Here is a 14,282-nt window from a genome sequence, read left to right as displayed (position 1 = left end):
TATTGTGTAATACATATTTTTATCATAATAATAATTTTTTTTTTTTAATGGGGTCTAGGGACAGGCCTACACACCCTGAGTCCTGGCACGGACGTTCTCTTTTCCCTGATGAATGTCCTACAGGAAACTCTAGCCCCACAAAGTCCCTGACACCTCAGCTGACCACAAAGTTTAGAGCTGGGACTGTCCCCTCACGATTTGTGGATAGAACAGGGCCCAGCTGCTCTCACCTACTCTCCCACCCTGGGTCTTTTGGGGCGAGAACAGCAGCTTTCTCCACCTTGGTGAGAGTTCCTTATTCCTTTGGTTCCATTAACACACCGTGTTCCTCAGATGCAGCTACAATAAAAGTTGTCCAGTCAAGGCCCTGGAAGCCAGCTGGGGCCTCTTACTGTGCAACCATAAAAAGAGGAAAAAAAAAAAAAAAACTGTGCTGAAGAGCCAAGTTGAGAAGCATCCTTGGAAGACAGGAAAGAATATATAAAGATAACCTTGTTTTAATAGAAAAAGGAAATGAGACAGAAACTGGTTCTTTTTACTGCAGGGAACAGAATCTTATGAACCCAATTTTAGTTTCAGTTGGAACAAATACTTACTGAGTCTTATGTGTTAGACACTGGTCAGCGCCTTCATCATAATCGCCTTTCTTCCTGGTAACAGTGTTAAGAAAACAGGGAGAAGGCTCAGTAGAGGCAAGTGGCCTATTCGAAGCCAATGAGAGCCCAAACTTTGTGATTCCTAGCTCAGAGCTCTTTCCATTACTCCACTACTGAGTCTTCTCTTGCAAATGTCCTCATGAACTTGTATCTTCCTCTGTGAGAATCGGACATACCAAATCAAATCCTTTGCCATCAAGTCGATTCCAACTCACGGCAACCCCGTGTGTGTCAGAGTAGAACTGTGCTTCGTAGGGTTTTCAACAGCTGATTTCTCTGAAGTAGATTGCCAGGCCTTTCTTCCAAGGAGCATCTGGGTAAAATTGAACTTCCAACATTTTGGTTCACAGCCAAGCATATTAACCATTTGCACAACCTAGGGACTCCGTAGGTAGATACTGAAACTCAAAGGGGTTAAAAGACATGGCCCGTGGTTCCTTGGTATCCTATAAAATAGGAGAGTATCCCAGATCTCCCTCTTTCTTGTTCCCCTTCCCTACCCCTCAGTCTACACAGCTGTGCTCCCAGGATGTCTTCCCAGATGAGGTATCCAGGCCGGCTATGATCTCCATAACACTCTGCACTGTCCCTATCATGGTATTTGTCACTGCACATTGTAATTGCCGATGTCAGGTGGAGCCTGGCTGAAAGCAGAGAATACCAAACAGACGTTTACCTGTGTTTTTGAGGCCATTGTCGCAGCCACTGTGTCAATCCATCTCCCCAAGGATCCTCCTCTTTTTCGCTGACCCTTCACTTTACCAAGCATGATGTCCTTCTCTAGGAACCAGCCCCTCCTGACAACATGTCCAAAGTACCTGTGATGGAGTCTGGCCGTCCTTGCCTCTAAGGAGCACCCTGGCTGTATGTACTTCTTCCAGGACAGATTTGTTTGTTCTTCTGGCAGTCCATGGCATGTTCAATATTCTTCCCCAACATCATAATTCAAAGGCTTCAATTCTTCCGCAGTCTTCCTTACTGTTCTGCTTTCGCCATGGCTTCGGTCAGGAACACCTTAGTCCTTAAAGTGATATCTTTGCTTTTCAACACTTTAAAAAGGTCTTTTACAGCAGATCTGCCCAATGCAATAAGTCTTTTGATTTCTTGACTGCTGCTTCCATGGGTGTTGATTGTGAAATCCTTGACAACTTCAATCTTTTCTCCGTTTATCATGATGTTGCTTATTGGTCCAGTTGTCAGGATTTTTGTTTTCTCTTTGTTGAGGTGTAATCCATGCCGAAGGCAATGGTCTTTAATCTTCGTCAGTAAGTGCTTCAAGTCCTCTTCACTTTCAGCAAGCAAGGTTGTGTCATCTCCACATCACAGGTTATTAATGAGTCATCCTCCAATCCTGATACCCCATTCTTCTTCTATAGTTCAGTTTCTGAGTATTTACTCAGCATACCAGATTCAATAACTATGGTCAAAGGATACAACCCTGCATGTACTTTCCCTGACTTTAAACCACGCAGTATCCCCTTGTTCTGTTCAAATGACTGCCTCTTGGTCTGTGTACAGGTTCCGCATAAGCACGATTAAGTGTTCCGGAATTCCCATCCCTCACAGTGTTATCCGTAATTTGTTATGATCACTATAGTTAAATGCCTTTGCAGAGTCAATAAAATCAACGTAAACATCTTTCTGGTTTTCTCTGCTTTCAGCCAAGATCCATCTGACGTCAACAATGATATCTCTCCTGAATCCGGCTTGAATTTCTGGGAGTTCCCTGCCGATGTAGTGCTGCAAGCACTGTTGAATGATCTTCAGCAGAATTTTACTTGCGTGTGATATTAATGATATTATTCGACAATCTCAGTGTTCTGCTGGATCACCCTTCCCTGGAATTAGGAGATCAATAAATGGTACCTATTAATCTTTTTTTATTATTAATCTTAGTGTATTACTAGAAGTTCACCATTCAAAGTGTTGGCAGGCCCACTTTTCAAAAGTTCTAGGGGAAGATCCTTTCTTTTCTCTCCCAGCTTCTGGTAGCCCCAAGCGTTCCTTGGCTTGAGGCAGATTAACTCCAGTCTTACTGCCTCTGTCTTCACCTGGTGTTTTTCCCTCTTTGTATCCATCTGTGTCTCCTCTCCTGTTCTAGAAAATCACCGCGTATATTGGCTCAGGACTCACCCTTACTCTGATAGGACCTCATGTTAATTTAGCTGATAATATCTTTGTGGTGTGTGGTAATGCCAAATTGTGACCTCAATACTCTCCAGCATGCTTTCTCCTTTTTCAAAATGGGCAACTGAGAGCTTAACATAACTGATGCCATGATGTGCCCTGAGTTTTTCTCCTTCCTCTCCCTGCCTCCTCCTTTGCATACCTTTGTTAATGACTGTTTAGACCTAATGTGAATGACTTCGTTCCGTGTTTTAATCTGATGCAAATAACTTTGTTTTGTTCTGTCTGACCTCCTGTGACTTACAACCCACCCCCCACCCCCCCAGGAAAATCAGAGCCCAGGTGACATGTATATCTTTAGCCTGATTAAGAGATGTCCAGCATATATCTTTTTAGCCTGATAAAGAGTCTTTTGTCACTATCTGGTAATGAATATCTCCTCCGGCCGGGCCATCTGCGGACTACAAAGACACTTCTAACCCTTGTAAGATTCTATATAAGCTCTAATGTAAAATTGCTCTTTGGGACTCCATAGAGACAGCATGTGTCCCTGCAGGGTCCCATGTGATGTATACATCTCCAGAATAAACTTTCTCACTTTTTCTGACTTGGAGTAACTTTTCATTGGCTCAACTGCTCCAGGGCATCGACCCTAATCGGGTAACTAAATCAAAATCCACACTTTTTCACTTCTCTGTTCAGTTCTGACACCAGCTGCCCATGTGACACTTCTTTCTCAGACTCTAGCCTCTCAGAGCTGGGTCAGATCTCTCAAGTTAAAAGATCACCATCCTTCAGACTGCCAAGTCGGCCCAAGACTTCAGATGCCAGGTGAGAGTTTAAAATCCTTACTCCTTACCTGCTGGCTCCAAATTCTGGGCTTCCCCCTGCTGTTTCAGGTTGCTAGGCACAAGCTTGGGGCCCTTTTCGGATCCCTTCATTCTGACCTGCTGGCTCCCACTATTCCCTCGGCTCTGAGAATTCACTAGAATGACTCACAGAACTCACAGAAAGTGCTATACTTACGATTACAGATTTATTACAGCAAAAGGATCAGCATAAGGAAGAGACACACGGGGTGGGGTCTGGGGGGGTTCCCAGCACAAAGCTTCCATGTTCCAAAGGACAAATTACTGTCCCATGTGCACCAAGGTCTTTCACCAACCAGGAAGGCCATAGAGGTTCCTAGGGTCTTATTGCAAAGGCAGGAGTGATTGGATCATGCTCCGCCACCCCCAGGTCAGCTGATACCAGCCACTAGATGGTCATTCTGGCCAGGCCAGCCCCCTGGTATTAGCATAAACCCTTAGGTGTGGTCTGGAGACAAAGGCACCTCAATTACTTAGGAAATTACAATGTGTTTCAGTTACTTAGGAAATTACAATGTGTTAGCGTTCTTTCCCAGGAAACAAGGACAAAGACCAAATTACTTTTGGTAAAGTTAAATTCTTTACATTGCATCTTCAAAGGCTCTTTTTCTAAATAAGCCAAGTTCAAAGGTCCTAGAGGTTAAAACTTTATCTTTTTGAGGGCACTATTTTTTTTTATTCGATCCGTGGAGCCCTGGTGACACGATGGTTAAGACCACTGCTGCTAGCCAAAAGGTCAGCAGGTTAAATCCTCACCCGCTTCTTAGAAACCCTATGGAGCAGTTCTGCTTTGTCATATAGGGTCGCTATGAGTCAGAATTGACTTGATGGCAACATGTTTGGTGTCTTTTGTTTGATTCATTCAATCACTCAGTCCCTGAGTGATGCAAACAGTTAAGTGCTTTGCTACTAAGTGAAAGGTTGGTGGTTTGGATCCACCCAGAGGCACCTTGGAAAAAAGACCTGGCAATCTCCTTCCAAAAGATCATAGCCATTAAAAACTCTATGGAGCACAGTTCTACTCTAAAACACATGGGGTTGCTATGAGTTGTAATCGACTGAAAGGCAACGGGTTTGGTTTTTGTTTTATTCAATCCATAATACTTAATATACATATAACAATATATTAGATCACTCATACTCACCTTCAGAGCTTCTATTGTTTTCCACTCCCTCTTCTACCCACAACCACCATTGGTTACTCTAACACTGTCTAACCTTGGTGGCGTAGTGGTTAAGTGCTACAGCTGCTAACCCAAAGGCTGGCAGTTCAAATCCACCAGGTGCTCCTTGGAAACTATACGGGGCAGTTCTACCCTGCCCTATAGACTATGAGTCGGAATCTGCAGCTGTTTTTTTTTTTTTTCAAACCTTTCTTCCAAATGTCTTCTATGTTTGTTTCACACTCTAGTCCAGTCCCTCATCTCTCCATTTAAGGCAATAGATTCTATTCAGTTCTTCTGCTTCATGTTCCCCTTTCAGTGTATCATGCACACTCTACAATGCCTCTAGAATTTCTATATAGGAGAGGTTTAGGGGTCACATTCTTCGGCTCCCCAAAGAGTGGGAAGGACAGGGGGATTGTCTTGAAGCTGCATATGCATGTCACTTTACAAAAGACTGAGTGAAATGTCAAATGTCCAGTGTTAAAGCAGGGGGGTAAAGAGTGTTGATGGATATGAAAGGCTAACACCCTCCACTCCTGGCCAACCCTTGGTGTCATATATGAGCAGAAGCTGCCAATTTAAACTTCCTGAAATATGGCTTTCGTCAAGTTACTTTGAGTCTGAGGAGGCTGCAGAACAAGCTCCAGAATGCTTTGCTTCACATTCAGGACTGTCCTTGAGGATTTTATCTTCAGGATAAATACAGAAATGCTCAGGTTTTTACGTACAAACTCATTTCATTTATTGCATAGTCATGGCAAAGCACGTAAATAAGACCCCAAGACATCCAGTGAGCATGATAGAGTAAGAATTGACAATTAAAATGTTAGTTTACATGTTAGAATCCAAATCTTTAGACTTCAGGCTCTATCTTTATGGAGTGGTCTCAGGAGGAAACTTGACCACCCCTCAAATTCAGAGGAGGTCCCCTGTAGCTAGGGTCTGATGTCGACTGTGGGTAACAGTATCTCAGGATTCTCAGTCTTCAGACACAGAGTCAGAGGGAAGCTTTGCTCCTGTATTCTCTGAAAATGAGCAAAAATCCATGGGTTTGTATACCATGTGTGCTGTCACATTTAACTGTAATTGGTATGTTTTATTGCCAATTAGGAAATTATTGTATATGGCTAATTTATACAGATTTGAGTTGCTACCATTTAGGGAATTATGACATATTTGTCTTCTTGTTTACTACATATTTTCAAGACCACGTTGATTCATTAAAAAATAATGGGAATTGTTTAGCAACGTATTTATGTTTATAGAGATTTGATCAATGTTATATTTTGTTATTTCAGAGTCCAAGTGCACACCCCAATTTAGGGAAATTATTTATGACCTATATGATATACTTCTGTTATCTATGTCCAAAGTTGGAACAACTTTCTAACGCTTCACAGTTACTGGTTAAAGAGCGTTATAAAAGTATACATGTTTCTGTTTCTAAGTTCAGAAATTACTTATTTTTAATATCACATTATAAGCGAACATAGGCATTTAAAAGCATTATATAAACATCATGACAGTGTAAAAGCATTAGAGAAGCATACATAACAGTGATTTACACATATGTGTTTTAAGAAGATTACAGAATCAGACGTGATTTGAGAACATACAGAAAGCATACATAACACAGGACCCTTCACAATTTTGCCTCAAACTCTCTTCCAGGGCATTTTGTTCCAATACCAACTTTTCACTTCTGCTCCCGCCACCCCCCCCCCGCCCCAGTACACCAAGTCTATTCCTCACTCTATGTCTTTGTCCAGGAGAGGTCCCTCCCCCATAAGGCCCTCCCTCCCCACATCCTCTCATCTAATGAAATGCTATTCATCCCCCAAAGCCTGGCTTAAGAATTATTCTCCCAAGGAAACTTCCCAGCCACCCCAGCCTACAGTGCTCCCTCCTGCCTTGGAATTCCCAGTGTTTCTTGTTGTCCGAATAATTTATTCTGGCACTTAGCTACATAACTTTCTTGTATTTGTTATTGAGACATCTCATATGTTGATGTTTTCTTTCCCACTGAACTAAGAGGTCCATTTAGGGTAAGTACTGCCTCATACCTCTTTTGGCCCCCATTACACCCAGCCCAGTCAGTGTAGGACACAGAGTAGGTAACGGCAGTGGGTTGCTGGGTTTAGCCCACAGATGCATGACAACAGAAAAGATCCTTTGGATTTAGGACAGTCCTCTTCAGGGCACCAAAAGCCTTTCCCAAACAATGTGTGCCAAATATCTACTGGCTACAAGACTTTGGACCTGGGAAAACTGAGTTGTTTATGACCCAATTTCAGCTGGTCTAAACATTTCCTGGTGACTAATGATGTGGAGATGAAGGCAGCGTGTTACCTTCAGCTTGGGCAATGTTGCTGTGAACACACATCTGCCTACAGTCACATACATCTGTCTTCATGTGCATACCAACTCTTGATTGACAAACAGCAGGGGTGTCACCAGGTTCCCGAGAAAGTCCACCAGTGGTGGTGGAACAGAGATGGGGTTTTGAAAACTTGCAAGAACACCTCCTCTAGAGAGAGATAAAAAGGTAAAACATGTAGTAAAAAGTTAACATTTGGGGACGCATGGTGAAGAGTATCTAGGTATTCTTTGCACTATTCGCGCAACTTTTCTGTAAGTTTTAAATTATGTTAAAAAATGTTTTGTTTTAAGCAGAAATAACCACAACAAATCACTTCAGGAAGAATTAACACTCCCCTCACTTTCCCTAGCCTTTAGGAAGAATTAACACTTTTTTCAACATTCCTATTTTCCCTACTAGATAAGAAGTGTAGAATGGAAAAAGAAAACATTTTAGAGTCGAAAGGGAACAGAAAATACTCATCTCTTACCAATTAAGAAAAATGGTAAATATTAGATAACGAATATGATTTCTGGTCCATTGTTGGTGTCCATGACATACTAGTTCCTTTTTTTTTTTTTTTTTAATATCAGTTACCAAGTCTATTCACTTTTTTATCCTCAATGCCTAAAAAAGCATCTGGCACAGAGTAAATGCATAATAAATAGTTATCAAATGAATGAATGAGTGAATAAATGCTGGAATTCAACTAAAGCACTTCCCCAGCTGATCCCATAGCCACAAGAACAGCCCATGTTTTTGCTGTAACTTCTGTGTGCCCTTGTGGCCTCTGCTTTCCTCATCTACAAAATGGCTGGTTTTCTTTAAGACTGCGTAGGATTAGCTAGTTAGAGAGGACTATACACACACAAAGGAGCCCCTAGGTGATGCAATTGGTTAAGCGCTCAAGTACTAGCCAAAAGGTTGGCTGTTTGAGCCCACTCAGAGGTGCATTGGGAGACAGGCCTGCAACCTACTTCCAAAAGGTCGCAGCCTTGAAAACCCTGTGGAGCAGTTATATTCTGCACACACCGAGTTGCCATGAGTTGGAATCAATTCAATGGCAACTAACAGCAATACACACATGCTAACACAAAGGTTGGCAGTTGGAACCCACCCAGTGGTGCCTTGGAAGAAAGGCCCGCTGATCTGCTCGCATTAAGATTACAGCCAATTAAAGCACACACACACACACACAAAACCAAGACTACAGCCAAGAAAATCCTGGGAGCAGCTCTACTCTCTATTACATAGGGTCTCCATGAGTCAATCAACTCGACAGCAATGAGTTTTTTGGTTATACACACACGGGCCATTGGGGGTTCAATGGTAGAATTCTCACCTTCCATGGGGGGGTGTGGGGTTGATTTAGGCCAATGCATCTTAAACGCAGCCACCATCCATTTGTAGGTGGAGGTTTGGGTGTTTCTATGATGCTGAACAGGTTTCAGTGGCACTTCCAAACTAAGACTAGGAAGAAACTCTTGGTGATCTACTTCAGAAAAATTCACCACGAAAACCCTAAGGAGCACACTTCTTCTCTGACACACATGGGCTCACCAGGAGTTGTAGACCCATTTGCAACTGGGCTATGGCTCCTGGGGTCTAACAGCCCTGGAGAGAAGAATGGAATAAAATGGGCTAATGTGTGGTCTAGCAGCCTGCCAGCCCTGGAGGGGCTATTCTTACAGCCATAGCAATGATTTCTCAGAGTTCTGGTCCTGGTTCCCAATACCCAATAAAAACCTGTTGCCGTTGAGTCGATTCGGACTCATAGCAACCCTATAGGACAGAGTAGAACTGCCCCAGAGGGTTTCCAAGGAGCAGCTGGTGGGTTTGAACTGGCAACCTTTTGGTTAGCAGCCTAGCTCTTAACCACTATCCAATATGGGCACTAAAACCAAAAAAAGAAATCCACTGCCTTGGAGTCGATTCTGACTCATACCGACTCCATAGGGTTTCCAAGGCTGTAAATCTCTAGGAAGCAGACTGCCACAGCTTCCTCCTGCAAAGCCTCTGGTGGTTTCCAACCGCTGACCTTTCTGTTAGCAGTTGATCACTTTAACCATTGCTCCACCAGGGCTCTAATACCAGCACCACCCATTGCAATCGAGCCTATTCTGATTTACAATGACTACATAGGACAGAGTAGAACTGCCTCAGTAGAACTGCCTCACAGGGTTTCCAAGGAGCAGTTGGAAACTGGTGGATTTGAACCTCCGACCTTTTGTTTAGCAGCCTGAGCTCTTAACGACTGTGCCACCGGGGCCCCAATATCAGCACCAGTAAGGCTTAAGTAAAGTGAGGGATTGCATCCTCAGCCTCAGTGTGGCTGAGGGACAGGCCGCTGCTCCGGGGACACCTAGAGGCTGGGGACTAGAAGAGTGCTGGGTTTCTTCGGGCAACAGGGCACACGTGTACTAGCTCGGGCTGTAGAGACCTGAGCCGGGTCCTCACTGTCCACTCCTTCTCCAGCCTCCTCTGCTGCTGAGCTGCTGGGCCACAAATGGCAGGCCCCAGAACCGTAGGACCTGCAGCGCCCCAGCTCCGCCGGCCTCCTTGGTCCTGTCCCTGCCACCCACAGAGCGCAGGCCCTAGCGCAGAGGGAATTCCTTTCCCTTCGCCTGCTTTTCTCTCTGAAAGGGGGTGGTGCACATTTTGTCTGGGGCCACGTGCAGAGCAGTTTGCTCTCATGCTTCTTAACCTGCATGTGCAGTTTGTCTGGATCCCCCTTCCCGGGGCGAGAGCTCAGCTCGGCTCTGCCCGGATCTGAGGGTGAGCTACCGTAAACACTGACAGCAGAAAGAGGAAGAGCAAGGGCGAGAGGCCAAGGAGGATGCCAAAACCGGCAGCCAAGTCAGTGGAGTAACAACCAAGCCGGTTATTTGACTGTTAACTCGCCCACTTCGACGCTTAACTGTCCGAATGGTCAGTCTGGTAGTTCCACTGGGGACAAAACCAGACAGGGAGGGGAGAGGACAGCAGCCGAGGGGCGGGGGGAGGAAGAGGAGAAAAGAGGGATGAGAACAGAGGGAAGATGAAAAAAGTCAGGCGAGGGGAATCTGAGAAACGGAGGCAGCTGGAAGCGAGGGAAACGACAGATTTGTGATAGAATTGGAAGCAGAGAGTGTGTGACGGAGATGCGGAGACACAGACACAATGAGCGCCCAGGCGAGGCATTGACAAGGCCGCATCCATCTCGGGCTCCTGACAGAAGTATGGCCGATTCTCTCTAGCACACCTCAACCCCACGCTTCTAGCAACTAGACCGCCCCTCCAGGGTCCCCAAGCCCCCTCGGCCCCGCCCTGGCCCGGGTAGAGCCCTGCCCGGGGGCCGCCTCCCACCTCTGCGGCTCGCTGGGCCCCACTGCTCACCCCAAACCCGGGGAGGCGGGAACCGGGGAGGGAGCGAGAGGGAGGGGCTCCGGTGGGAGGCAACCCTGTGGCTCCAGCTCACTCTAGCTTTTTTTTTTTTTTTTTCCCTTCTCTTTCTTTCTTCACTCCTTTTTCTTTCCAAACAGGGAAAAGTGTTCCACGACGCGGGAGCGCCTTTCCGCCTCGCCTTTTCCTCCCTGACCCTGGTCCCTGCTCCCGTCCCGGCGCCGAGCGCGGGAAGCCCCTTGGCGCAGGGGAGCTCCGGGGCCGGAGCGAGGAGCGCGGGGCCTGGGGGCGCGGGGCAGCTCCGCGCCGGCACATGGCTGCTGCCCCCCGGCGCGCACCCCGAGGCGCCGCGCCCAGCTCGCCGAAGGTTCGTCCGCTGCACCCGGCCGCCCCGGAGCCAGGGAGCGGCTGAGCCGGGAGGTGCCCGCGTCCAGGAATCGGGATGACCGTCCTTCTCCTGCTGCTGCTGCTAGGTGAGTGCCTGGGGGACGGCGGGAGTTTGGATGCTCGGAGTAAACCCAGCCCTCCGTCCGGGCGGAGACACACACTGATTCCAGACCGTTGTCCCCGCAGCCCTGGAGTGAGTCCTCTGTCCCTGCCTCCCGGCAAAGGAGGAGCACATCTGGGCAGCGAAAAGCCGCCCACTCGGCCATCGAAAATGCCTCAAACATCTGGCCCTTGAGCAGGCTTCCGCGCTGTTGAGTTTGGCCATGAACGGTCGGGTGTAGAGGGTCCTTTTTACAGTGGTGTTTAGTTTCAGGAGTATCTGGGAAACTGGAGAATTGGGGGAGGGATGGTTTATCCAGGAATTTTTGTGCCAGGTTCCTGAGGGTGGGGGGAGCTTTTTTTGTTGCAAGCAGGCGCCTCTGAGGGCTCAGATGAGAAACAGATGTGTTGAAGGGTAAGGGGAAGGGAATGGGGAAGAGGCAGGGTTGGAGAGGGATGGCGGAGAGGGAAAAGGGCAGAGCCCACAGAGAATCAGGAAGGTGAAAACACTGAAAATTACTCAGGGAAGGGAGGGGAAGGGTCAGGAAGGAGAGAAAATAGGAGAATGGGAAAGTGAAACAGAAGGGCAAGGTTGAGGGACACTGAGCAAAGACGGTGTGAAGAAGACAGAAAAAAAGTGGAATGGAAGAGACCAACAGAGAAATGGACCAAGTGCCTTTTTGGCCCCTTGAAACAGGCTCTGGAGCAAAGAGAAGACCCCTCCTGGGCTCCCTTCCAGGTGTTACCCAGGCAGGTTCCCTGAGGCCTCAGAGAGCTAAGGCACAGGTTGAAAGTATATGTGAGGGAGGTGTGTGGGCAAGAGCCAACTGGGGGGAGGCTGCCAGTGTCTCAGGCTCCTCACCAAGCTCACACCTGGAGGTGGGGGTGAGGGGTGCTGAAGACAAGTCACTGAGACGCACCAGGGCAGCGTGGGGTCTGCCTGGAGACAGGACCAAAAGTGAACCAAAGTGAAGAAAATGAAAGATCCTGGCTGGGGTGGGGGAGTGAAGGCTGCAGTTGGACGTCAGAACACCTGAGAACTAGTCCTGGCTTTGCACAGACTAGCTGGGTGACCGTGAACAACTCACCAACTGTCCAAGGCTTCAGTCTTCTTAGCTCTAAAATAAGAAAACCGGATGGTTTCTAAACCCCTCCTAGCTCGGACAGCCTAAAAAGCCAGGAAGAACCACCAAACAGAAGTGAAGAAGCACTCAAAAGTCACCCTGAAATAAGTGGCTAGAGGTTCTTTCTTTTTTTTTTACGTGAAAATTTACATACCAGTCAGGTCACTTTCATCCCTGCTTAACCCACCCTCCGGCCAATAGTATCTGTGTTAGAAGAATAAAAGATGTGGATTAGCCCAAACTGTTGCTCAAGTAGAGTGAGTGGGGAAGGCTTTATTTTCTAATCTCTTAGATATTGGCCAAGTGTTTCAGTACTGCTCCTGTGCATACTTGGCATGTCCAGATGGCACCTTTGTCGTCTTTACTGGCCTCTACCACTGAGCTACCGATCACCAGAGGTTTGGTAGAATCAAGCTTCCAAAACCAAACCAAACCCGTTGCGGTTGAGTCGATCCCTATAGGACAGAGTAGAACTGCCCTATATGGTTTCCAAGGAGCACCTTGTGGATTTGAACTGTTAACCTTTTGGTTAGCAGACATAGCTCTTAACCACTGTGCTATCAGGGTTTCCAATCAAGCTTCAGAGCTGCCTTATGAAAAACAGCAAACATTTATTAAGGGTTTATTATGTGGAGTACTTTATATGTACTATCTCGTTAACTTATTTATTCTTCACATCAACCAGTTAAGACTCATAGCGACCCTATAGGACAAGGTAGAACTGCCCCATAGAGTTTCCAAGGAGCACCTGGCGGATCTGAACTGCCGACCTCTTGGTTGGCAGTCGTAGCACTTAACCACTACACCACCAGGGTTTCCCTCAACCCTATTGGCTACCCACTATTATTTCCCCGTTTACTGATGAAGAAATCAAAGTGTAAAGAGGTCAGGTAACTTGTTCAGAGGCAAAAGCCTACAGTTAGCAGAGATGGGATTTGAACTCAGGTTATCAGCCTCCAGAGAGTGTTCCCTAAACCACCGTGCCCTACAGCCTTCCTTCCCTACAGAAGGACTCTTAAAGATCTTCTCTGTAGCTAAGTCCTTATCAGTCCTCTCTGTGGAGCACAGATTTCAGCATGACCCTGCCCTATCTGAGAAGCCTGGGGAAAGGAAACGAAACTCACAAATTTTGAGCACCTGCTAATATACCAGTATTAGCCTTGGTGGTGTAGTGGTTAAGAGCTCAGCTACTAACCAAAAAGTCAGCAGTTCAAATCCACCAGGCACTCTTTAGAAACTCTGTGGGACAGCCCTGCCCTGTCCTGTAGGGTTGCTATGAGTCAGAATCGACTCGACGGCGACGGGTTTGGGTTTTTTTGGTGTTGGGTATAGTTCACAGTGGAAAGTGACAAGTGACTTTGGCTCAGCTGGTCAGTTGAAATCAGCTGCCATGCCAAGATGCAAATATTGATGGTAGTCATCCTCTTAGTTCTTGAGAAAGGAAAAACTGACCAAGACATGAATCAAAAGATGCCATTGATCCATTTGGCCCTTCTTTATTGACTGTCTACTATGCGTAATCATTCCTTTGGTGAGGAAATAATTCGTTGGGTTCATACTCTGCCTTTATCACGCAAGTGACCTCTCATGATGTCTTTCTTGGTTTTGTCTTTATAAAATTGTTACGAACTTAAAAGTTCAAGTCAAAAAGAAAAAAAGGACTACTGACTTAGAATTGTGCACAGCTGGATTTCCGTCATTCACGCCTACTGTTAAGCTTTTGCCACATCTGTTCCTTTGTCAGACGTACTCAGACTCATGACATCCCAGTTAAGTTGATTAAGTTGTTCAAGGAAGAAGTCACAGGGAGATGAGCTGAAGAAGTGGGACAAGGGACAAGGCTGGGGAGAATTACCAGCAGATGGGTGAACCAGAGACAGGCATCTGAGGGGAGCAACACAAAGGGAACCCCTCTATAACTGACGTCCCTGCCGGTTCAGAGCCCATAGGGGAAGCAGCAGTTCTGGGAGCTGGATATAGCCCTTATTTGAACCATTGTATGCCAGAGCTGGTGGCATTGGTGGTTCAGTGGTAGAATTCTCACCTTCCCTGCAGGAGACCTGGGTTCGATTCCTGGCCAGTGCACCTCATGTATAGCTATGACTCATCTTACA

At 46.4% G+C, this 14,282-nt stretch overlaps 1 protein-coding gene across 1 annotated transcript in view; it reads left to right on the top strand.

Annotated features, from left to right (window-relative positions):
* Positions 1-10,666: 10,666 nt before the first annotated feature.
* The window catches only part of CLMP (CXADR like membrane protein), a 134,650-nt gene continuing 131,034 nt past the window's right edge, over positions 10,667-14,282 (top strand). The window contains exon 1 of the mRNA XM_049856430.1: positions 10,667-11,031. Within this exon, the coding sequence (XP_049712387.1) occupies positions 11,001-11,031 (31 nt within the window). The 5' untranslated portion in view covers positions 10,667-11,000. The remainder of the gene's footprint in view (positions 11,032-14,282) is intronic.

Source organism: Elephas maximus, chromosome 17 (genome assembly GCF_024166365.1).
Source record: "Elephas maximus indicus isolate mEleMax1 chromosome 17, mEleMax1 primary haplotype, whole genome shotgun sequence".
Lineage (NCBI taxonomy): Eukaryota > Metazoa > Chordata > Mammalia > Proboscidea > Elephantidae > Elephas > Elephas maximus.
Note: the sequence above shows the minus strand (reverse complement) of the source record. Positions and strands in the feature narration are given on the sequence as shown.